The sequence below is a fragment of the Bos indicus x Bos taurus genome, chromosome 1 (genome assembly GCF_003369695.1).
Source record: "Bos indicus x Bos taurus breed Angus x Brahman F1 hybrid chromosome 1, Bos_hybrid_MaternalHap_v2.0, whole genome shotgun sequence".
Taxonomy (NCBI): Eukaryota; Metazoa; Chordata; class Mammalia; order Artiodactyla; family Bovidae; genus Bos; species Bos indicus x Bos taurus.
The window spans coordinates 95,301,393-95,325,531 of NC_040076.1; the positions used below are offsets into that span (position 1 = coordinate 95,301,393).

Consider the following 24,139-nt stretch of genomic DNA (forward strand, 5'->3'; position numbering starts at 1 on the left):
AACCCATATATCTTTTAGAATCACAAAATAGGGAAGACAGGAATTATTTTTTCATTTGAATCTTTTTTACCTGTTTCTCTTTATTTTAGATTATGAAACCAAAATATCGGTGCCTTTCTTATCCTTTTCTGCTTCCAAAATCTCAAACAACAGCCCACGAGTTGAAATACCAAGTGCCTGGGTCTGTCCATGCTAACGTACAGGTAAGCTTGGTTTTTGTTTTTCATGAAATACTACTGGGTACAATCATTCATATGGACTAAATGCCTATTGGCTTCAAGTTTTTTAAAGCAAACAACTCCAAAACAAATCTGAATAGACCTTTTAAAATGTAGTATTATATTTTCAATTTTAAATGTATTCAATTTATCCTCTTTTTAAAACTCTTATATAAATGTAATAAATACAGGTCTTTAGAAAAACCCAGTCAAGGAGTGTCTTGTCTTGTAAGTCCTTCTGAATTGACTCTATCTAAACACTGATACTAGTGAAGTACCAGGAATTTGGTTAAACTTAGCATCTTGGAAGCTATAGTTCAATCTAATTTTAGTTCCTTAATTAACCAAATACCTTTTAGAGGCACTTTTAAAAGGATGAGAAGTTTGCTTATTAGAGGCACAAAATTTGACCACATGCAGTCCAATGTTCTCAAATTACAAATAAGAAAATTAAGACCCAGTGAAACTTTGAGACTTGCTCAGTGTCATTGAAGGTTATCAGTAGAGCTGGAGCTTGAAATCCTAGTCCTGTCCATTGTTTCCCAGTCTGCTCCCTGGACCAACTCCAGCTCAAGTATCTTGAGATCATGCAGGGACAGATCTAGGGTTGGCCACCTTGGCATTGCCTTTTGTTCAAAGACATCACTATTTGCATCAAAAGTGTTGTTTAAGTACAGAACAGATTGGTGTTTGCCAGAGGCAAAGGGTGGGGTGGGAGGGGTTGAGAAGTGGGTGACAGTGGTCAAAAGTACAGACTTCCAGTTTTACTCTTAATTTAAAGTCCTCGGGATGTACTGTACAATATAGTGACTATAGTTAACAACACTGTATTGTTTGAAAGTTGCTAAGGGAGTACAGGGCTTCCCTAGTGGCTCAGATGATAAAGAATCCACCTGCAATGCAGGAGCTGCTGCTGCTGCTTAATCAGTTCAGTTGTGTCTGACTCTTTGCAACCCCATGGACTGTAGCCTGCCAGGCCCTCTGTCCATGGGATCCTCTAGGCAGGAACACTGGAGTGGGTTGCCATGCCCTCCTCCAAGGGATTTTCACAACTCAGGGATCAAACCTGGGTCTTCTGCATTGCAGGCAGATTCTTTACTGCTGAGCCACCAGGCAAGACCACAATGCAGGACCAGGTTCGATTCCTGGGTTGAGAAGATCCCCTGGAGAAGGGAATGGCAGCCCACTCCAATATTCTTCCCTGAAGAATTCCATGGACAGAGGAGCCTGGTGGGCTACAGTCCATGGAGTTACAATGAGTCAGACACAACTGAGGGACTAACACTTTGACTTTTCACTTTCCAGGAAATACAGCTTAGAAGTTCTTATCGCAAGAAAACAATTTTGTACATATGTGAAGTTATGGATGTTAACTAACTTGTGCTAATCATTTCACAATAAATACACATACCAAATTTTTAAAAACTATTATTTAAGTAAAGATCCAGTAGTCTGCTGCTAACATTACTATTATGGATTTTTATAATTTGGACATGGATTCTAACACCTAAATGAAATAAATGAAATGCCTGAATTAGTTACTTTGTACTGTGTGCAAGTAGAGGTATGTGTATATAAGAAATAAAGAGACATTTCAAACCATAGATCAAATAATAGATCAAAAAGATAAATCACTTAAGAGAATTATCTATAGCAAATAGTCATCCCAGGCTAAAGGAGAAAACTAATTTGAACTTAGAAGCACAGATAGATATGCACTCATATGTAAATTAATGAATATTTTATGAACGTGTTTAATTTTATTCTACTTAGAGGGAAAAAAGTTACCTATAAGATAAAATAGGAGCCTTGATATTAAGAAAACAAGAGAGTTTAATTTAATATTTGAGATGGCATTAAAATTGACTCACTGATCAACTTACCAAAGTTAGCAGATACTAATTAAGTAGCTGTTGAAAAGATATTGCTGGGCATTGTGTATTTTTATGATTAGCAGAAGATGTTTTATCCTAGTGTTTGCATATACATATGTCTTCTGATGCCTTTGGTTCAGTTCAGTTCAGTTCAGTCGCTCAGTCGTGTCCGACTCTTTGAGACCTCATGAATCGCAGCACGCCAGGCCTCCCTGTCCATCACCAACTCCCAGAGTTCACTCAGACTCACATCCATCGAGTCTGTGATGCCATCCAGCCATCTCATCCTCTGTCATCCCCTTCTCCTCCTGCCCCCAATCCCTCCCAGCATCAGAGTCTTTTCCAATGAGTCAACTCTTTGCATGAGATGGCCAAAGTACTGGAGTTTCAGCTTTAGCATCATTCCTTCCAAAGAAATCCCAGGGCTGATCTCCTTCAGAATGGACTGGTTGGATCTCCTTGCAGTCCAAGGGACTCTCAAGAGTCTTCTCCAACACCACAGTTCAAAAGCATCAATTCTTTGGTGCTCAGCCTCCTTCACAGTCCAACTCTCACATCCATACATGACCACTGGAAAAACCATAGCCTTGACTAGACAGACCTTTGTTGGCAAAGTAATGTCTCTGCTTTTGAATATGCTATCTAGGTTGGTCATAACTTTTCTTCCAAGGTTTGGTGCAGCCCTGTTTTACATATTCTCATCCTGCTGCCCTGATGAGACAGATAGATGCTCTGCTTGTCCATCCTACGAAGCACCTGCCCTGGTTCACCTTCTCTGTATCATGGGATGTTGTGGTAGAAATGGAGCTAGATCAGTGACCTCTTCTTATATACTCATATGTTCATCCCTGAATGCCCAGGCTGCCTGGAGTTTACCAAAACTCACTGACTCATTAATTCATTTACTCAATCAGTCTATGCCTTTCAAGTGACATCTTTTTGCACAGCCAGATCGTCAGTGCACACCTGGATACCGAGGAAGCAGATAAAAGGAGTTCTCCGCCTCCTTTTGGAAAAGAGTTAGCTGGGAGAGAGAAAGCTCTAATGTTAAAGAACTGAGTTAACAAGGCGAGTTGTGGTTTAGTACAAATGCAAGTCTTGAGAGTGCAGATCAGTGTGCCATGAGCGGTTGGTGAATGAGAGGGACAGAGCTGGGTACCCCCTCTAAGGAATAAGAAGGTAGAACCACTACAGCAAACCATTTTCTCTTGAAGAGGTAGTAGATAAGGTTCAGACAGCATATGGCCAGATTAGGGGTGCCCTGAAGTGCTGGTCTTGTTCATTTCAACCTGATCCTGGAGGTATTAGTGAACTGTGGACTTTTTTTGGTCATCTGAGAGGAAACATGATATACGAATGTTTTATGAAGGCAGAGGATGGATGGTTGGATGGCATCACCGACTCTATGGACATGAATTTGAGTAACCTCCAGGAGTTGGTGATGGACAGGGAAGTCTGGCGTGCTGCAGTCCATGGGGTTGCAAAGAGTCAGACACAACTGAGTGACTGAACTGAACTGAACCTAGATCAGAGTTTCCCAAATTGGGTTTTGCCTGTGAAATGCTAGTAGCTATTCCACAAAAAAAAAGGTTTCATGGACAGAAAAGTTTTTGCAGATTTTTAAAATATAGGACTTCTCAATGCCTTTGTGATGTTGGTGTGTACATCATGGAATCACTAAGACTAAATATGCTATGTGCATTTCAAGCTTAACTGATGTAGGATCTCTCATTCTGTGACATGTCTATTTCAATTTTTCCAAACAAACACACTTTGAGACCTAAAATTTATACATGTGAAAACAATACTAGAAAGAGAATGAAAACAAGGAGACAAGTAAAGAGATTGCTATAATAAATCCTAGAATACACTAATTTTGTATTTATAAATTGATATTCTCTTTCTTAAAGAAGATTCCTCCATTGTTTAAAAGCGTTAGACCTCACAAAACATCTGCTGGTTGCCAGTAGATGTTTTCAGAACTGCCAAAATAACTCCAGTTGTGAAAACAGTGGGTATGGCCAGACAAGTGTGTCTTTTTGAAGACAGGAAAATCTGAGAGGACCAGACGCTGAGGAAAAGAAAGGAAATTATACTGCTCCATTTCTCCTTTTCTGTAAAGTTCTGACCACAGCGCTGTTTCACTTCACATTACTTACTGGCTGTAAACATTATTCATCTTGTTCTAGACATTGTTGTCAAGTTATGAACGTCTAGTGCTTAGAGGTTGAAAACAATAGCCTAGTCCAATCCTTGGTTTTCCAGAGAATCCAGAAGATAGCAGGGAGTTAGGACCTGGCTGTGTAGGAGGCTACTTAATTTTTAAAGAATTTGTTGTCATATTTTCAAACCTTTCTCTCTCTCAGCTACCATGTGGCAATAGACAAATGACTATTTGAGAAATTTAATAAAATTCTTCCTTAAGTTTATTCTTTTTAACATTGATTTTAACACAGTTGTTGGTTGTTTTTTTTTTTTTTTTTAACATAGTTTGTTGTTCATAATGTAATTTAGAGACCACAAGCTTACTTAACTGAAAAGGAGTGATGTAATATAGCAAGGGGAAGGGGCAGATTCTAGAGTCAGACTGTATTCAAGTTTCTGTTTCACTACATATGAGCTGTATAACCTTGGGACAATTATTTCACCTCTCTTAATGCATTTCCTTCATCTTTAAAACAGAGATCAGAATAGTACCTGTCTCATAGGGTTGTGGTGATAGTTAAAGAAATTAATCCATGCAAATCACCTAGAAGAATACACGTGTCTGAATTATGTCAATATTAGCTACAACCTTCAGGCATTCCCTAGTGTTTTCAAAAGTTTGCAGTGAAGAAGTTGACGTTTCTCTGGATGGGTCACAGGTTAGTTCTGGATACAAAAATCTTTATACTGTTTGTACCATATATGTTGAAATGGAGAAAAAGAACATTGGAGACAATAAGGTAAAGAAATTCATGCTGCTCTTTCATCTGCAGAAGAGAACCCAGTTATTTGATTTTTTAACACAAAAATGTTGAGCCCAATCACCCTGAGGCACATACTACTGGTAATTCCAGCTATATGCACAGCTATTGCAGACGACTGACACAGCCAACCAAGGAGACTAGAGCTCCAGCAGGCAGAATGGAGACCTGCCCCCACCAGCATGAATTTCTGCTTCTAAAAAAAGTCACCCAGTCCTGAGATCTGACTTCAGCCACTTCCACTGACACTTAAATAATCTCAGTTGTTTCCTCTCAGTGTTGTGTGTTCCCAAAGCTTGCCAAGAGCACTTGGACCAGACATAGCAGGAAAAAGGCATGGGGCGGCGGGTGGGAGGAAAGATGATTCTGAAACTGCCTATGCACAGAGTTTATAAAAGAACTTGTTTTCTCCCTAAAAAGAACAAACTAGGTTCCTGAATGCTATCATTTCCATTTATGATAAATGATCGAGACAGAAGATATCTGACCTGTCTATTAAGATAAAAGAAAGCGCTTGATGCCAAATTAGCATCAACGTGGAATCGATACATGAAATAATACCTTTTATTAAATTGGGCAGCTTACAGTAGAAGAGTCATTTCTTAGTCATTGCCAAGAAGTCCTATGAAAGTGAGGGAAATAATCCACTGGAGCCTTGTCTTCAATCTCTCTGTCTATTAAAAGAAAAGAAAAAATATATATAGGCAAATGTAATTGGCATTCCAATTATATGATTGGAAGAATTTGCTCTTCCACTTGGGAAAAATGTCCAAATGACACTCCAAAGGATGTCAGTGTAGGAATCAAAGTTTCAAAGAACAGCAAAATGTTTTGTACACTGATAGAACAAAGTAGATACTAGAAAAGAGGGAAAAATAGCCACTTGGCATTTCTAAGGAGGTTTCTTAACCTGGAAGCTGTTTTCCATTTACAGACCAGGTCCTCATATGTAAGGCTTCTGCGCACGTCTCTGTGGGTCTTGGCTGGCTGAAGCCGCATGAGCTGGGGGTGTTCACCCTGTGCCCAGCATTGCACTGATTTGTGGATTATCTCATTTTGTACTTACCAGTCTTTAAGTGGTGTTCTCTTTGACCCCTTATTTTTACATATGAGGAAACTTAAGGCTTTGAGAGGTTAAAATAACACAATGAGTAATGGAGGGGATGAAACTGGATTTTTAGCAGTCTGACTCCAGAGCCTGAGGCCATAGCTGCTCAGCAGAGAGACTGTCTCCAGTAAGCCCCAGGATGGTTGCAACCACCAAGGGCCCCAGCAAGGCAAAGCTGCATGGCAGCTCGCCTTTTGAGATCATCCTTTGTGGCTACAGACCCAAATCCAGCCCCAGTTCTCCTTTTGCTTCATTCCGGCTTCCAAGAACTCTCAACTATATGTTTTTTCCTAGGACTTCTCTCCCCTTAAGTCTTGTTCTTCAAAAAGTATATTCTCTTCCATCCCTTCACCCTCAAGTTTAACTTTTCACTATTGCTCAGGCCAAAGGATCATCCTATTGGAATAATGACATACTGTGATGTGTGTGTTGATGACACTTGACTATAGGCGAATGGTTCTTAGAAGGAGGAGGTTGAAATTCCCTGTGATCCAGTGGCTAGGACTCCATACTTTCACTGCAGAGGGCCCAGTTTTGATTCCTGGTCAGAGAACTAAGATCCCACAAGCTGTGCAGCATGGCCAAAAAAAAAAGGAAGAATTTGGTAGTCTGAGGCAGATTCTTGAACAAAGTCCATTTCTGCAGTTTCTTGCCTGCAATGCTTCTCAACACAGACTGGAAGAATGAGGCTCAATAATCTGACCACTTCTTTTCTCTCCCTGACCCATGCCACTTCTGAGCTGCAACATGGAGGCCAACTTCTGTATGAAAGAAAAAAAAAAAAGTACTTTTGTTCTGTGATTGACTTGGGAGTTCAGAGAAATAAAAAGGAATTAAGATATATACTGGATTGATAGGGAATAAAAGCATTACAGTAAGAGAACAGGAACTAGGGACAAATACAAAGAACGTTTTGAAAGTTTTCCTTCAAGAAGAGATTTCTGCATTTTAGTCCACATATTCAGCTTGAGCCCACTACATGTAAGGGGATTAGAGCTGATGGATAAAGAGAAGGCTATCCTTTAAGTCAAAAAATAGGACACAGTACGAAGGAAAATGACTGGTTCTAGTTACAGTCTTGAGGCTAAAGCCCAGAATTAGAAATATGTCCTTCAAAAAGGGCATACGTGTACCTTAAAATTGTGTATTCAAACTTGAGATTTGAAAAGCATGGGTTAGATATGAATCTCAATATACTTGGGGCAGTAAGATCAGCCACATTTCTGTGTATATGAGGGGGAGTTTGAGGTTTGTCTCAGTTACATTGGTTTGAAACAGACATGTTAAGACAAGTTGGTCAGGTCAGTTAAGAAAAGAAGTGAGTAAATCTTAAATTTAAAACAAAAGTAAGTCAATCAAAATGTCTTTGGCTTTCTTGCTAGTTTTTTTACAAATTTTCTAGCTTATCAATCATTTAAAGCAGTTGAGTTGATTTGTACATAACCTTAGGGCCTCTGGTTTAGTGGTAAAAGAGAAATTCATATTTTTAATTATCTTGTGGTGATAAATAGATTTTAGCTAATCAAAATCATAATAAATGAGTAATAGTCTCAAGTAATTTTTTCCTGTATTATTTGAAGGATATGTTCAAGTTTAACCAAAAATGATAACTTTTTTAAGTTAAATGAGTTTTCATTTTGAGAAAATGATACAGATTTGGATTCAGACAATAAGATACATAATGTTAAACCTCCTCAGGGTGTAGATAACCATCTACCTTGTATGGTTTTATAGGCATCAGGGGTGGGGCTTCCCTCTACTTTATTTATGCTCTCCCACAGGCTAATGACAAAATGGTCTTCTTTTAGCTTACAAATGTACTTATTATAAACATTTAACTGCTTCTAGAAAGGAAAACATTTACCATTATCCTTCACAGGAAAGATGGCAGATACATGACCTTCATGCTTTCCCTCCTGGCCGCCATTCGCCATTAACCCAGATTTCTTCCCCCATGTGTCTAGTTCCAAGAATCTACTTTTCAACATAGCTGTCCAGGAAACCACTTGGAATCAGTTAGACTTGACCTTTGAGTTGACTCTTGCTCGACACTCCTGATTTATATCTAATGTGAATAAGTTTATTAAATCTTTGAAGGAGCAAATTTTGAAACTGAGAAAGTAAAGAAAGTGTAAGGTGTTTGGATATGAGGGCAAGACTAGGACATTACCACCAAGGGTAGTATATAAACTTTGCTCATAACATTTCAGGGTGGTGTGTGTGTGTGTGTGTGTGTGTGTGTGTGTGTTAGTCACTCAGTCGTGTCTGAGTCTTTGCGAGCCCATGGACTGTAGCCTGCCAGGTTCTTCTCTCCATGGGATTTCCCAGGCAAGAATACTGCAATGGATTGCCATTCCTTTCTCCAGGGGATCTTCCCAGCCCAGGGATTGAACCCGGTCTCCCATATTGCAGGCAGATTCTTTACCATCTAAGCCACCAAGGAAGCCTTTAGAAAGGTAGATCTACCATATATCAAATATCTACTGTGTGCTGTGTAACAATGCTTTGTGTTTGTCATGCCGTTTTTTTTTCTTTACAGCAGCTCTGTGTGGGAATGTGTGGGTAGACAAGTGTGTGTGTATGAGAGAGAGAAAAACAGGGACAGACAGAGCAATCTCAAGTGTTCAAAGGAGGAAATCAAGCCTCCATGATTTTAAAATGACTTGTTCAAGGCAAAGAGCTAGTAAGTGCAGAGTGATAGTGCAGGCCTCAAGTGTTCCTACCTTTCCAGTACACTCTACAGTTTTACACATTGTTGACAAAGTAATATAGAATTGTATCAGGATGTGTGGCCAAAGAATCTGCTCAAGATGACCTGCATTTTCAGAGCCATGCACCTTAGCAACAAAATTCAACATAAATTTGAGTGAAGAAAGAATTGAAACCTCTATTTTTTTAACCTTTGTTATTTATGCTGATGAACAGTAATGGTGAAGATTATGTGAATCAAGATACTTTCCAGTGTGCATTATATTTATCTAAGTTTACCTTGTAAGTTTCCTTCTGAGATATTTGACTATTCTTGCTAATAGTTAAATTTTCTAATTTCATTATACATACTCATCAGATAGCATTAAATAAAATGCTTTTTGGGGAGCTATATTATAATAAGTACTTCATAATGAATAAAGAAATACATTCTGAGCATGGCACAATCAGTTTTAGTATTAGGTTTGGATTTCAGTAGTCTTATATCAGTATGTGCAATTTTTAAAGTTATTGATTAAAGCAAGAATTTTACCAGACCTTTTATTTGTAACAGACATAAAACTGATTTTGTATTGGATCATTTTATAAATTTCTAGTAAGTATGGGCTATTCTTTTATTTTCAATTTCAGTTGACCTCAAGAGGAACAGTTTCAGTACTCATTTCAAATCAGGATTAGTGAATATATTTTTTATAGTGATTCTTCTATGATAACATTCTATTGCTTAAGGAAAGTCAAGTAATAAGTATTTATTGAGCACCTACTATATGCCCAACAGTATACTGAAACAGTGGTTAGAATGCTGAAAAAAATTACAACCAATGGATTCTTAGTGTTGAAAAAGCCTTCCATGTGGCCAGACTGTAGCATAGCTATAGTCAGAAGCATCTATGGAATGATCTGCTACAGCTCAAATGCATCCCCTAAGGTTCTCATTAATAACAACAAACACTTATGTATCACTTACTAGGTGCTCAGCCTCTTTCTGCAAACTGCACAGTAATTCTTGGAATCCTCTTATAACCTTGCAAAGTGGATACTCAGTTTTATAGAACAAATCTGAGGCACAAAGAGGTTAAGGAACTTGACCAAGATGAAAGCCACTAGGTGGTTGAGCTAAGCTTTGAACCCGGGTAGTCTCACTGTGCATTCATGTATTTACCATATACTAGGTGTCTGAGCTGGAAGCTCTTATTGTAATCCAAGTGGGAGCAGGTGAGTGTCTGAAGAGAGGGAGGCGGTATGAATGAGAAACTTGATAGTTGAAGTGACACATCAAGGATCAGACAGTTAATTAAAATCAGAATCAAGGTTAAGTGTCTAAATGAATCTATTTGTATTTTAGAATGTATTATTCTGAAATTTGCCAACAAAGATCTGTATAGTCAAAGCTATGGTTTTTCCAGTACTCATGTACAAATGTGAGAGTTGAACCATAAAGAAGGCTGAGTGCCTAAGAATTGATGTTGAACTATGGTGCTGGAGAATACTCTTGAGACTCCCTTGAACAGCAAGGAGATCAAACCAGTCAATACTAAAAGAAATCAACCCCTTAGGAATATTCATTGGAAGGACTGACTGATGCTGAAGCTGAAGCTAAAATACTTTGGCCACCTGATGTGAAGAGCTGGCTTATTGGAAAAGATTGGAAAACAACCTCATGCTGGGAAAGACTGAGGACAGGAGGAGAAAGGGGTGACAGAGAATGAGATAGTTGGATGGCATCACCGACTTGATGGACATGAGTTTGAGCAAAGTCCAGAAGACAGTGAAGGACAGGGAAGCCTGGTGTGCTGCAGTCCATGGTGTCGCAAAGAGTCAGACACGACTTAGCAAATGAACAACAGCGGTTCTGAACAATATATATTTGAGGGAAAAGAGTAATTACATTATCAAGTCAGAGCTAGGGTGACCATATCATATGATTCAAACCAGGACACTTTTGAGAGTAAAAGTGTTATTAATACACCAGAATTCTGGTATAATTGTGGGGCCATCATGGAATGAAGAGTACAAACGGCCACCCTACTCACAGCCACCGAAAGAGGTGCTTCTGAAATGCTCTTTTTAGAAACCACAATCTCCTGATTTCCAGTCATGACTGAAAATAATCCTGGGTGGAAGAGCATATATTGAGGACTGGATTTCCAGCTGGGCTTCTTTATTGTGGATTATATCTAAGGACCAGTTCCCTATCCACCTTCTCTCCCTCAGTGCTCACATGTCACACAAGCCACTGTGATCAATTAGCTGTTTGGAAGAAAAAAGGTGGACTTCATTGTATTAATTCCTCTGGTATCATCTCCATTGTCTTACATTTGCTCATTTCTGATTGCTGCCCTATAGTTACTCCGCTCTGCTGCTGATTGGTCTGCTGGTATCAAGTACCATGAAGAATCCATCCATGCTGCTTACGTCTATGTGATAGAGAACAGCAAGCACTATATCTATATAGAAGTAAGTCTTTTTGAAACGTTTATTTCTTTATTGGCTGAATTGGGTCTTAGTTGTGGCATGTGGGACCTTGGTTGTATGATGTGGTGTCTTTTTTTTGTGGCACATGGACTCTCTAGTTGTGACACGCAAGCTCTGTAGTTGTGGCACACAGGCTCCAGAATGTCTGGGCTCATAAATTGCAGCCCACAGGCTCACTTGCTCCATGGTATGTGGGACCTTAGTTGCCCGACCGGGGATGGGACTTGCATCCCCTGCATTGCAAGGTGGACTCCTAGCTTCTGGACCACCAGGGAAATCCCTAGAAGTAAGTCTTGTTCCTTAAATTGATATGACAATCTGCCTTCCTGTAATATCACACAAAGAGTGCAGGGTCCCCACTCAGGACTTGTTCCATTAATGAGCGCATGTTAAGATGTGAAGAGGTCACCTGAAATTTGACTTCCCTGGCATACCTGACATTCACTCTGCATTTTCATTAACTTGGGACTCTAATAGAAATTCCCCAAGTCCTTATTATCAGAATGTATCAATTTATAATGTTATTAGCCAGAAATATCCCACCATGGAGATGTAAGTTTTGATCTGGCTTGAGTTGGAGGGTGTAAAGATGAGGTGCGTGCTGCCTCAGGAGAGCACATGCAGGGGTAAGCTGTTAACCGGTTAACATAGAGACCACTGGATGCCATGGTTCAGGGATGTTGGAGCGGGGAGAGGCAGGAAAAGGAACATGGAAAAGGGAGAAGTAAGAATATTGAGGGCAGGTACCACCTTCTTCAATTCCGTGTCAACTACTATTCGTTATAAAGCTTTTTCAGATCCCAGAGTTTGTGTGTAGAGACTAGGAGAAAATCTGCAGGTACTAGTTTGGGAACCTTAATCGTACTTCAAAGTAGATCTGAAGCCAGCTGTGAACACTTGGAATAGCCTTTAAAAATAAAAAGTCGTGACCATGGAAAAATAGCTCAGAGCACATCTATCCTCTTTATTTCAGTCTTTTCTTTCCCATTGAATTTTAAAACATGTGTGGTGAGGGACTTCCCTGGCAGTCTAGTGGTTAAGACTGTGCTTTGCAATGCAGGAGTTGTGGGTTCCATCCCTGGTTGGGGAGTTAAGATCTCACATGCCCGCATGGCCAGAGAACCAAAACATAAATCAGAAGCAATATTGTAACAAATTCAATAAATAGATGGGGTTGCTGGGGAAAAACATTCTAGCCCCACTTTCCTTCTCCTTGAATCCTAGCCCTTCCCTTCCATGAAGTAATAGTTCATTAAAGGCAAGTGAGAAAGAATTGGAGCTTAATTTATTTCATAGGCCTAGAGAAAGAGAAGGCTGATTAAAAATATTAGCAGGCTACATTTAGCGTGGTATCCTGGATGGGATCATACAACAGAAAATGGACATTAGTGGGAAAATTAGTAAAATCTAAATAAAGTCTAGAGTTTAATAAAACTGTTAGTATTACAATTTTAACAATTGTTCAATACGAATGCAAGATGTTAATAGCTGGTTCATCCATTGCCCTGCATGCTTTTTTTGCTTTGTCTCTTTTTCATAGATTAAATCCGCTTTTCTTTGTAATGTTACCATGGCAGTAAACAAGGTCAGTAATGCCATGTGCCATGCACATGGCTATGGACTTAAACTTGGTTGAAATGCCTGTAGCCAGAGTAGGCGGTTGGCATGCACCCTCCTGTATCCAAAAAAGGAGAAGTTGAAGGACGTGAGTGTGTGTTACAGCTGCTGAGGAATGCTAAGCTTCTCTGTGATAGGAATTCAAAGAACAAACATGGTTTGGTAGCCCCTGAGATTTTGATTATTTGCTGCCCTAAAGTGGAAACATATTCTCAAATGAGTTTTTGAGCAAAGACTTCTTCTAAGTTTGTCTTTTGGAAGCTGTTAACAGATTTATGCACTGAAATTTAAAAGCTTGTGCAATAGTAAAAATTATAATGTGGCCAAAGGATGATAATCCTATTTTGAGTTATTGCCTATATATTACTTTATCTTAAGATGATTAGCAGAGGTTACTCTGTGATGACTATACTTATAAATTACAGGTGTGTTAAAACAATCTGTATAGTAAATCGAATATGTAATATTCATAATATTTGTACCTAATTTTCAACAATCCTTTATGCAGCAGCTAAATCTTTCATACCATTATAATAATAATCTTGTACCTGGTTTTTTTTAGTAACAGTTTTAAATAATGATGCATGAATTTATAAGCAGAAGTACTTAAAGCAAAAAAAAAAATATTTCTCTTTCCATCTTATTGATTGATTTATATAGTACAACATACTTGCAAGAGAGATTTATAACTACTTAAAATAGAAGTTCAGGAATAGTAAGAGAACTAAACAAATGTGATAAGGCCAAAGAAGATAATAGGAAATAGTGGAGAAAATTAAACCAGGGTTCTTCCATCTACCCTGTTCAGAAAGTAGACTTAGCATGAGATAGAATGTTTGCCAATATAGGATTTTTGATCATAAGCATCTACACAGTATGTCTGGAAAACCTGATTTCCCTACTAAGTTCAGAATGTTCCTACCATTCTAAAATCTTAATCTACAAGGAATTTGCATAATTACACAATTGTTTAGCTTTCTACTTGACTAAGATGATATGTTGCTGTTGTTCAGTCACTAAGTTGTGTTCAACTCTTTGTGACCCCATGGACTGCAGTGCACCAGGCTTCCCTGTCCTTCACTATCACCTAGAGTTTGCTCAAACTCATGTCCATTGTGTCAGCGATGCCATCCAACCATCTCATCCTCTGTCATCCCCTTCTCCTCCTGCCATCAATCTTTCCCAGAATTAGGGTCTTTTCCAATAAGTCGGCTCTTTGCATCAGGTAGCCAGAGCATTGGAGCTTCACCTTCAGCATCAGACCTCCCAATGAATATTCAGGGTTGATTTCCTTTAGGATTGACTAGTTTGATCACCTTGCAGTTCAAGGGACTCTCAAGAGTCTTGTCCAGCACCCAGTTAGAAATCATCAATTCTTTGGTGCTCAGCCTTCTTTATGGTCCAACTCTCACATTTGTATGTGACTACTGGAAAAACCATAGCTTTGACTAGACAGACCTTTTTTGGCAAGGTGATATCTCTGCTTTTTAATATTCTCTCTAAGTTTCTCACAGCTTTTCTTCCAAGGAACAAATGTCTTTTAATTTCATGGCTTCAGTCACCATCTGCAGTGATTTTGGAGCCCAAGAAAATAAAATCTGTCAGTGTTTCCACTTTTTCCCCATCTATTTGCCATGAAGTGATGGGACTGAATGTCATGATCTTAGTTTTCTGAATGTTGAGTTTCAAGCCAGCTTTTTCACTCTTCTCTTGGGCTCTTAGTTCTTCTTTGCTTTCTGACATTAGAGTGGTATCATCTAGAGAATGGTGCAACAGAGGACAAGATGGTTGGATGGCATCAATGATTCAATGGAAATGAGTTTGAGCAAACACCAGGAGATGGTGAAGGAAAGGGAAACTTGACATGCTGCAGTCCCCATGTGGTTGCAAAGAGTTGGACAAGACTTAGTGACTGAAAGACAAAAACAGCAACAAATTTGCATATCTGAGGTTGTTGATGTTTCTCCCAAGATCTTGATTCCAGCTTGTGAATCTTCCAGCCTGGCATTTTGAATGATGTATACTGCATACAAGTTAAATAAGCAGGGTGACAATATACAGCCTTGACCTACTCCTTTCCCAATTTTGAACCAGTCCATTGTTCCATGTCCAGTTCTAACTGTTGCTTTTTGACCTGCATACAGGTTTCTCAGGAGATAGATAAGGTGGTCTGGTATACCCATCTGTTTCAGAACTTTTCACTTTGTTGTGATCCACATAGTCAAAGGCTTTAGCATAGTCAATGAAGCCAAAGTAGGTATTTTTCTGGAATTCCCTTGCCTTATCTATAATCCAATGGATATTGGCAATTTGGTCTGTGGTTTCTCTGCCTTTTAGAAATCCAGTGTGTACATCTGGGAGTTCTTGGCTCATGTACTATTAAAACCTAGCTTGAGGGAGTTTAGCATTACCTTGCTAGCATGTAAGCCCAATTTTATGGTAGTTTGAACATTCTTTGGCATTGCCTTTCTTTGGGATTGGAATGAGAACTGACCTTTCCCAGTCCTGTGGCCACTGCTGAGTTTTCCAAATTTGCTGGCTTCTTGAACACTTTCACAGCATCATCGTTTAGGATTTGAAATAGCTCAGCTAGAATTCCATCACCTCTACCAGTTTTGTTCATAGTAATGTTTCCTAATGCCCACTTGACTTCGTACTCCAGGATGTCTGGCTGTAGGTGTGACCACACCATCATGGTTATCTGGGTCATTAAGACCTTTTTTATTAGTTCTTCTGTGTATTCTTCCCACCTCTTTATAATCTTCTCTGCTTCTGTTAGGTCCTTGCTGTTTCTGTCATTTATTGTGCCCATCTTTGCCTGAAATGTTCCCTTGTTATCTCCAATTTTCTTGAAGAGATCTCTAGTTTTTCCATTCTGTTATTTTCCTGTATTTCTTTGCATTGTCCCCTTAAGAAGGCTTTCTTATCTCTCCTTGCTGTTCTCTGGAACTCTGCATTCAGTTGGATATATCTTTCCCTTTTTCCTTTGCCTTTCACTTCTCTTTTTTCTCAGCTATTTGTAAGGCCTCCTCAGACAACCATTTTTGCCTTTTTGCATTTCTTTCTCTTGAGGATGGCTTTGGTCACCACCTCCTGCATAGTGTTGTGAACCTTCATCTATAGTTCTTCAGGTACTCTGTCTACCAGATCTAATCCCTTGAATCTATTCACCACCTCCACTGTCTAATCATAAGGGATTTGGGATTTGATTTAGATCATACCTGAGTGGTCTAGTGATTTTCCTACTTTCTTCAATTTAAGCCTGAATTTTGCAATAAGAAGCTCATGCTCTGAGCCACAGTCAGCTCCAGGTCTTGTTTTTGCTTACTGTATAGAGCTTCTTCATCTTTGGCTACAAAGAATATAATCAATCTGATTTCAGTATTGACCATCTGGCGATGTCCATGTGTAGAGTCTTCTCTTGTGTTGTTGGAAGAGGGTGTTTGCTATGACCAGTGCGTTCTCTTGGCAAAACTCTGTTGGCCTTTGCCCTGCTTTATTTTGTACTCCAAGGCCAAACTTAACTGTTACTCCAGATATCTCTTGACTTCCTACTTTTGCATTCCAACCCCCTATGATGAAAAGTACATCTTTTTTTGGTGTTAGTTCTAGAAGGTCTTGTAGGTCTTCATAGAACTATTCGACTTCAGCTTCTTGAGCATCACTGCTTGGGGCATAGACTTGGATTACTGTGATGTGGAATGGTTTGCCTTATGATTGGATTCAAACTATCTGGGACCCAGAGAAGCCCAATATTTTAGAAGAATTGGAAGTGGTAACAAAAAGTTGTGTGGAAGATCATATAAGTGATATTGTTTAGAACTGCATGAGACCCATAGTGAGATCAGGATCAGAACATATCTGCTCAGGGAAATATATATTTTTTTAATATCAGTGTAATTTTTTTATTATATACCACATTTTCCTTACATGCATACTTCTAAGATAGAAATTTATTATATAATTATCTCATTTATTTTGCATAGAACCAGTTTTTCATAAGCTGCTCTGATGACAGAGTTGTGTTCAACAAGATTGGCGATGCCATTGCTCAGAGGATACTTAAAGCTCACAGGTAAGCTTTTTAGCATTTTGGTAGAAGTTGTTACTGCAGATGTTCTTGCATTTACTGCTAAAATGACTTTCGAAAGCCCATTTTAAAAATACTGTCTTTTCCTAGCAGACATGACTTTTGTTCAGCTAGCAGTAGGTTATTGAGTCCTTAAATCTGCATCAGTCGCTGAGAATTTTTGAGTCCATTTTTGAGGGACTCTGAATGCTACCAGAGCAGCCATTTTTTCCTGGCCAGTCTCTTTCCCACGCATTAGACTTGTGATTTGATTTATTTAAAGGCAGACAGTGAGTTGTGTTCACTTAAAAATCAAAGCAAAATAGTCAAAACATTTTCCCATGGGTTATATTAAATTCTTGTTACCCTCTGTCTTTTTCAGCTCACGTGATTGTTGTCTTTAATAACACTTTTATTAAGATATAATTCACATACCATACAATGCACCCAAAGTGGACGATTCAGTCATTTTTAGTATACTCACAGGGTTGTGTGCAACCACCTCTGAATCAATTTTACAGTATTTTCATCACTCCAGAATGAAACTCCATACCTATTAGCAGTTACTGCCTATTCTTCCTTTTCTTAGCCCCTGGCAACCACTGATCTACTTTCTTTCTCTGTAGATTTGCCTGGTCTTTGTGGCATCTAGAAATGCCACATGTAAATGGAATTATACAATATGTGGCCTTTTGTGACTTGCTTCTTTCACTTAGCTAAATGTTCTCAAGGCTCATCTATGTTATAAAATGTATCAGTATTTCATTTATTTTTATTGTCAGGTAATATCCCATTATCTGTATATGTGTCATATAAAAGGACTTATCCATTCATCAGTTGGTAGATACTTGGTTTGTCTCTACTTCTTGGCTATTATAAATAAAACTACCATAAATATTCTGTACTGGTTTTTATGTGCAGACATGTTTTCTTTACTTTAGGGGTAAAATTACTGGATCATATGGTAACTCTATGTTTAACATTTTAAGGAACTGTCAGAATGTTTTCAAAAGTGGCAACACTATTTTACATTCCCCTAGTTATGAGGTTTCCAATTTTTCTGTATCATTACTCATAGTTACAATTATCTCTCTTTTTGACTATAGTCATCCTAGTAGATGTAAAATGGTATCTCATGTAGTTTTGATTTGAATTTTCCTGGTGACTGATAATACTATTTTCTTATTTATTGGCCATTCATGTATTATCATTGTCCACTTTTAAATTAGGTTGTCTTTTTATTATTCAGTTGTAAGAGTTCTTTATATATTCTGCATACAAAGCAGATTTATGATTTGCAAATATTTTCTTCCATTCAGTGTGTTTTCTTTTTTACTTTCTTGATACTGTCCTTTGAAACACAAAAGTTTTAAATTCTGATGAAGTTCATTATCTTCATTTCCCTTTATTGCTTGTACTTCGGCTTCATAGCTGGAGAAACATTGTCTGGTCCAAAATCATGAAGATTTATCCCGTTCCCTTCTAAGAATGTTATAGTTTCAGCTCTTATAGTTAGGACTTGATTAATTTTGAGTTACTTTTTGTGTATGCTGTGAGATAGAGGTCTAACTTTGTTTTTTTGTATGTGGAATACTCAGTTGTTCAAGCAGCATTTTTGACAAGTCTATTCTTTCCCAGCTGAATTGTCTTGACACGTGCGACTAGCTCGTTTTATGACTGATTTCAGCTCTGTATAGGAACAGCAAAATACAGAAAATCACTGGTTGTGGTTTCATCACTCAGTCGTGTCCGACTGTTTGCAACCCCATGCACGGCAGCCCACCAGGTTCCTCTGTCCATGGGATCTCCCAGGCAGGAAACCTGGAGTGGATTGCTATTCCCTTTTCCAGGGAATCTTCCTGACCCAGGGATGGAACCCCGGTCTTCTGCATTGCAGGCAGATTCTTTACCAAGTAAGCCACCAGAGAAGCCCAAGAAAATCACTACATTTTATTGTTTCAATTCATTGAACGTATACAGTGGAGAATGTTAAGTACACATACATTTGGAGCTTAAACCATTTTTTGACTTCCAATGCCATATAGTACTTTAATATCTTTTTTCACATAAAAATATGTGGGGCTTTTTAGACCTAAGAATAATTACAATGGCAACTACCAGCATTTTTAAAATATTCATTTATTTATTTATGGCTGTGCTGGGTCTTTGTTGCTGTATGGACTTTTCTCTAGTTGCGGCGAGTGGGGGCTGCTCTAGTTGCAGTGCATGGGCTTCTCATTGTGATGGCTTGTCTTGTTGTAGCACAAAGTCTCATTAGCTGTGGGTCCCAGGCTCTACAGCACAGGCTTAATAGTACCGGTGCACGGGCTTCATTGCTCCAGGGTATATGGGATCCTTCTGGATCAGGGATTGAGTCTGTGTCTCCTACATTGGCAGGCAGATTCTTTACCACTGAGCCACCAGGGAAGCTCACAGCACTTTATATAATTCACAATTTCTATCTACAGACTCATTGAATTTTCACAACTACTCTTGAAAGTAGATCATATAGTTTTGTTGTTGTTATTATTGTTGCTGTACATTTTTATTTTTTTCTGTTTGATGCCTTTATTAGCATTTAATACTTTTTCATTTTTTTAGTGATTGGTCTGGGGATTGCAATATGTATCTTTTTCTTTGCCCCATTTTTAAAGTTAAGACAGATGGAAAAAAAAAAACAACAGATGAAAGAGGTGATGTGCTTTGTCTGGGACACTAACAGCAGAAGACAAAAACAGCTTTGAGGCCAAGTGTTTGGACTTCGGACCAAGGGCATCCCATAGCAGCTTGGCAGCTTGGCTCCGTGCCCACTCATGTCCAACTCTACAATTCCGTGGACTCTAGCCCACTAGGCTCCTCTGTCCATGGGATTTACCAGGCAAGAATACTGGAGTGGGTTGCCATTTCCTACTCCAGGGGATCTTCCCAATCCAGGAATCCAAAAGGCATCTCTTGCTTCTCCAGCACTGACAGGCAGATTATTTACCACTGCGCCACCTGTATCTCCCATTCATTGACAGGATTCCAGGCCACTTCAGGGTTGCTCCACATTGAGGCAAGCAGTTTGGGCCTTTATAACCTTGTCCTCCTGTTGACCGGTCATTGGATGTAGGCCGACTCCGGGAAATGGGTATGACCTTGAGTGAGGCAGGCTCCTTTGGCCTCTGGCGGTCAGTTCCTGAGAAGGACCACCCTGCATGAGTGGTGAGGGGCAGCAGCCAGCAGTCTCAGCAGCTGAGGTAATGGCTGTCTTGAGCCCACAGTGAGGGCCTCTGAGCAGTGTGGCGCAAGACTCACCCATGCTGCAGGATCCGTTCTACGCATCATAATCACCATTTCACAAAAACACAGAGGGCTTGGCTCCACTCCAGCCTTACTGGATCAGAATGTCCTGAAGGGGAACCCAGGCACTTTTATTTTATAAATGTTTACAAGTAATTCCAGGGCACAGCCAAGATGATGTAGTACTCATCTAGAACAGCATGCATACATGCGTGCTAAGTTGGTTCAGTCGTGTTCAACTCTTTGCAACCCTATGTAGCCTTCCAGGCTCCTCTGTCCATGGGATTCTCCAGGCAAGAATACTGGGGTGAGTTGCCGTGCCCTCCTCCAGGGGATCTTCATGTCTCAAGGATCGGACCTGTGTCTCTAAAGTCTCCTGCATTGCCAAGCAGGCTCTTTACCACCAGCGCCACCTGGGAAGCCCCTAGAACAGGATATATGGCTATAAATATTAATGACGGTCTGTATTTTTACAGATGATCTTTATTCTTTGCCTTCTCAAATGCTTTTATTAAGAAAGTCACCATAAGACTGTTTCTGAGATAACTTAAAAACAGTCTGTTTACAGTTAAACATACACACACAGAGAGATTCCTTGCATCCTTTTCAGTCTCCCAGTTTTAGGAAACAATTTTACGTTTACAAAACTGCATTATATTTCTGTCAACTCTTGCATTTTATTGATGCAGGAGTGTCCTCTTGGTCTCTAAAACACATTGAACAAAAAAGAAAAATAATTTTTTCATGAAATTGAAATAAGTCACAAAAATACATTTAGTTGACAAATGTGCTCATTGGGCTGAGCAGTGAATCATGAATTTTGGAGCTGTGATCAGCTAATCAGAGTAGGATGAATCTCAGCTTCGTTCATCCCAGTTAATAGTTCCCTATAGTATATGGTTTAATAAGTATCTGTAAGATTTGTTTTTAACTGTTCGGAACCTGAAAGGATATTTTTCCTTAGCATATTAATTTGTCTTCTGAAATTTGCACTTCTTCTAAAATTATAGCACTTTTTAGAGCTGGAAAGAACTTTAAGATATATTCTGATGGAACATTTCCCAGTGACCCTCGGATCCATGGTTAGAGAGCCTGGCAAGGTAGCATCTGTTGCAGATTTTATCTCATGCCTGGGAGTTCACAGAGCACATTAAAAATGGGCCATTTCAAGCTCATTCTGTAGAAACTGGGAAACGAAATCATCAGATTTCAAATTCGCTGTGTGTCATTTCACATGGATCTCACAATAGTCCCACTTGCTTCGACAGTCACTGCAAAGTGGCATGTGTATCACTCATTCAGACTTCCAATGGGCACACACACGTATCCCGGAATCATATTTCACATTTCCCCCCTTCTCTGTGTCTCCACATTATTGTTCATTTCCTGTGTTAATTCCAAATTATAAAATATTTATTTATGGAATAATTTCAAACCTGTGAGCTTGTATTCTTAGGAAACTGGTAAAAAGAGGCTGTAGACAGCTTCCTTCTCACTGAGAGCCATCATGGGCCATCCCCAAGCTTACCCCTCTCTCTTCCTTCCACTCTTCTCAGTCTCAGAACTGCCCTGCCAGGGTCACATGCCTAGCAACAAGTATAATTTTGGCTGTTGGGAAAAGAATTGAATTCATCACAAAGCAGATGGAGGGAAACAGCAATCAGTATTCGGCCAGCCTGACCAAGGAACACAGGCTCTCTTCCAGAGCCCTCCCACCTTAGAGAGATCGGAGTCTTTAAATTGCTAACTATTCTACCAGCACTGGCAGCCCCACACCAGTTCCTATAATGAGTTCTCTGACCTCCTTACTTTTTCCTGGTTCCTTCTCAGCATCCATAATTCTTTACAGAACCAGGCCAAGCCTCCATGTTCTGATTCATAACCTAGAGCCTCAGAATATTGTTCACCAGTGCTGAACCAAAAATAGCTGTGGGAATCTCTGCAGAAAACAAAAGGTCTGCTCTAAAAACCAAAACTGTCCTGAAGGTGCGACCAGCTCTCAGCCAGCTAGAATTCTGTCTTTGACAGCTCAAATAGGACTAGAGATCAGGGAGAAGAAATCATAATCCACAGCCTAACATTGGCACTTTGTACTATGTCTGAATAAGCCAAAAGACAGAGTATAACCGATTGATCCAACTAGAAAATGTAAAACCACGTATGCCACACATGGATGGTTTCTGAGGATGAAACCATTTTTGCTTATGGAACTTTCACATGCATGATTTTGCTGCCTTAGTAAAAAATTTGTAAGTGAAACTTCATTTTGCACCGTTATCACTACGAAGTTGACACATGCAGTGAAATAGGAAGTTGATTTAAATGCGTCTGTATTTTGATATTAAACTGCATTGGAAAATAGAGTTTTGAAAATTTCTCAAACTCTTCATGCTTCCTACAACTGTAGAATAGTGCCAGATGATGCTTACAGTTTGGCCATGAGTGATGGTATGAGGAACCTCCTCTGGAGAATCTGAAAGTAATTGGGAACCGGATGTCTGGAGATCTGGGTTCTTCCCAGCTCTGTTGTCTATAGGCATATGACCTTTCGAATCTATCACTTCTGCCTTTCTGGGCACTCCATTTTTTTCACCAACAAGGAGAATAATAATATCTGCTTTACCTAACCCATATGAATAGATGTGAAAGCAATTTGAAAACTGTCAAGGACCAGCTCATGTAAGAAATTACTATGTTATTTCCATGATATTCATCATCTGGAAATGTGCTAGCTCACACTAAAGTCGAGCAGGGATAAAGAATCACAATTCTCAAATCAACTGTTTATTGTTGTCGTTGTTCAGTCGCTAAAGTTGTGTCCAGCTCTTTGCAGTCCCAGCACCCCAGGCTTCCCTGTCCTTCACTATCTCCCAGAGTTTGCTCAAACTCATGTCCATTGAGTCGGTGATGCCATCCAGTCATCTCGTCCTCTGTTGTCCCTTATCCTCCTTCAATCTTTCCCAGCCTTGGGGTCTTTTCCAATGAGTCAGCTCTCTACTTTAGGGGGCCAAAGTACTGGAGCTTCAACTTCAGCATCCTTCCAGTGAATACTCAGGGTTGATTTCCTTTAGGGTGACTGGTTCAACTATCTAGAAATTAATACTATTAATTTCTATCAATTATTTAGAAATTAATATTCATGTTAGAAACAAGCTTTTTCTTAAAGGGATGTTGAATGAGACCCATTTAAAATTACTAGATGACTATTGCTGAAGGACAACTTACTTTGGTTCCCTATGACTGGTGCTTCTTCATTTTGTGACAAGTAGAGGCACATGATTGAAATTCTGTCTAGAGGTGGCCTGCCAGAAATCTATAGCTGATTCCTCATAGGAATCAATTTTTGGATTCCTTATTATTGACTGGATTACACCTTCCTCCCAAATATAAAATAAAATGTATTCCAAAACATAATGTGAGTTCAGTTTTGCTTTAACTTTAGGCATTTGAAGGTGTACAAGCTTTCTAATTGAAATCACTGGTTGTTGATTGATTAATAATGTTATCAAATCACTTTTGAGTCATTCCAATCCAACATGCTTTTTATGCATTCCTTTATTTAATTCTTTCATCAGTTCTCACATGAAATGGCTGCAAATGATTTCCATTCTGTAGATGAGGCAGCTGAGGCCAAGAGTGATTATGGTAACTTGCCTACATCATACAGCTGTTGATGAGTGTAACCGGGGCTCAGATCATGTCTTCAGGACTTCAACTTGTGCTCTTTACCTTGTACCATTGTAGCTTGACTACAAAACTTTGCTCATTCCAGGGGAAGAGGAGGTGTTCTCATTTCTCCCAGAAATCTAGGAGAGATACTT

At 39.3% G+C, this 24,139-nt stretch overlaps 1 protein-coding gene across 10 annotated transcripts in view; it reads left to right on the forward strand.

Moving 5' to 3' along the window:
- PLD1 (phospholipase D1) overlaps positions 1–24,139 on the forward strand; it is a 274,854-nt gene that overhangs the window by 149,976 nt on the left and 100,739 nt on the right. For all 10 annotated transcript variants that reach the window (XM_027541243.1, XM_027541253.1, XM_027541220.1 and 7 more), the window contains 3 exons: positions 90–203; positions 11,222–11,332; positions 16,954–17,042. In XM_027541243.1, the coding sequence (XP_027397044.1) occupies positions 90–203; positions 11,222–11,332; positions 16,954–17,042 (314 nt within the window). The remainder of the gene's footprint in view (positions 1–89; positions 204–11,221; positions 11,333–16,953; positions 17,043–24,139) is intronic.